General features: G+C 39.0%; 1 protein-coding gene across 1 annotated transcript; it reads left to right on the top strand.

Moving 5' to 3' along the window:
* Positions 1–255: 255 nt before the first annotated feature.
* On the top strand, positions 256–1,860 carry LOC125676516 (uncharacterized). Its single transcript, XM_048914371.2, has 2 exons — positions 256–264; positions 1,144–1,860. Exons 1-2 carry the CDS (start codon positions 256–258, stop codon positions 1,858–1,860), a joined length of 726 nt encoding a protein of 241 aa, XP_048770328.2.
* Positions 1,861–2,205: the final 345 nt, after the last annotated feature.

Here is a 2,205-nt window from a genome sequence, read left to right as displayed (position 1 = left end):
TGCTCTTAATTGTAAAACTCGCGCACAATTACTACATGTAATCATTGCTTTACATACAATTGTTCTTGGTATCAACTATCGACAGATAAATGTGTTTTGTTTCTCACGTCTTCTTTGCGTCAAATTTTTCATAATTTCATATTCTCTAGCACCATTGGTTTAATTTCAACGAACCTTAGCACACGCTATCCCTATGTGTAGGAATTTCAAGTTTGTACAAACGACTCCAAAGGGAAACATTCAAGAAAAGGGAAAATGGGGAAGGTAATGAAAGGTGAAGATAACTAACAGTGATCAATCTCATTACTCCTAAACGGAATGCAAAATAGAGAGTTGAGCAAACACAGACCCCTGGATATACCAGAGGTAAAATCATGTGCCTAGGAGGACGGAGTATCCCCTGTTGACCGGTCACACCACCAGTGAACCCTATCTCTTGATCAGGTAAACGGTGTAATCCGTAGTCAAATCAGTGTGCCAAGAACTGCCTAACAATTGGTATGAAACACGTCAGACAGCATTTGACCCAATGATAGGTTGTATTGGCAAACTAGATCATTATAACAACCAAAGAATTTGCGAAATGCTGACTTTACACGAGATTGTTTAAACCCCTGTAACATCAATCTGTTTGGAAGTAGCGTGTCTCGATTTAAAAACTGATCATACGTATAACAAATTATTGCGCATCGAATCAGCTGAGAGATATAAACACCATATGCAGGTGATAATGGAATATTGGTACATAAATATGGGAAGTTGACGATGGAAAAGCTCATACCGTTTGTCATAAGGATATATCGAATCGATATATTCAGCAGGAAATTAGTTTGAACAATTCTAATTTGGCCTGTACAACCTTTAAAGACCATGTATTTCATCCTTCGGTGCCAGTTGAAGTAAAATTCATGTGGTAAAGCCATGTACTGAAGGTTAAAATAAGAATTGGTATACTGTCTGATAAAATAAAATACTACAACAAAGCGTATAAAGAACATCTAGAAACTGGTCACTTTGCGCAACATTTAGCCTAAATATGACGGAAACTGAAAAATACTTTGACGGTGATGAAGATATGATATTATGCCGGGCTCACGAAGGGGGAAATTATGATTCTGATAGTAGTGACGATAATACGCCTAGCAAAATACAGAAAAAAATGTAAGAAAGCAAGTTCTCACACAGAACAATAGACATGACGGAACACCCGACAACACAGACGACGTGAATACCAATATAAAATCAGCAAAAAACACCGAGGACACAAAATCAGCAAAGGACATCATGAACAAAACAGAATTAGCGAAAGACACAATGGAGAACACAGAATCAGCGAAAGACATCATAGACAGCCAAGAATCAGCGCAAGACATCATGCACAACACAGAATCAACAAAAGACACTATAGACAACAAAGAATCAGCGAAATACATCATAGGCAACATAGAATCATCGAAAGACACCACAGGCAACACAGAATCAGCGAAAGAAATAATAGGCAACCCAGAATCAGCGAAAGACACCCTTGGCAACCCAGAATCAGCACAAGACACCATAGACAACCCAGAATCAGCGAAAGATATCATAGGCAACCCAAAATCAGCGAAAGACACCCTGGGCAACCCAGAATCAGCACAAGACACCTTGGGCAACCCAGAATCAGCGGAAGACATCATAGACAACCCAGAATCAGTGCAAGACATCATTCACAACACAGAATCAACAAAAGACACTATAGGCAGCACAGAATCAGCGAAATACATCATAGGCAACATAGAATCAGCGAAAGATACCATAGACAACATAGAATCAGCGAAAGACATCATGCATAACACAGAATCAGCAGTTGAAACAGAGTAGAACGTAGATTCTGATGTTCTAACAGAGGTCACGCAAGACTGTGAGGTGCATGTACCCAAAGAGAGCATGAATACTTCTCTCACAGTGGATCAATTAGATCAAATACTTAGTGTTATTGGTGACATCCCTTGCGATGAAGTGATAGTTGAGCTTACCACTACAGATGAAGGAAACATCATATCAAGATTGACATAATGCAAGGCGAAGATAACGAACAGTGATCAATCTCAGACTCCACAGAGTGACACCTATAATCTAATCATACGTTAGGTAACGATTCACAAGATGCAGAAAGTACAACATATGAAAGCAGTTTCGATCTAATTGAAGATTCTTCAGATGAAT

This window comes from Ostrea edulis, chromosome 3, assembly GCF_947568905.1.
Source record: "Ostrea edulis chromosome 3, xbOstEdul1.1, whole genome shotgun sequence".
Taxonomy (NCBI): Eukaryota; Metazoa; Mollusca; class Bivalvia; order Ostreida; family Ostreidae; genus Ostrea; species Ostrea edulis.
Note: the sequence above shows the minus strand (reverse complement) of the source record. Positions and strands in the feature narration are given on the sequence as shown.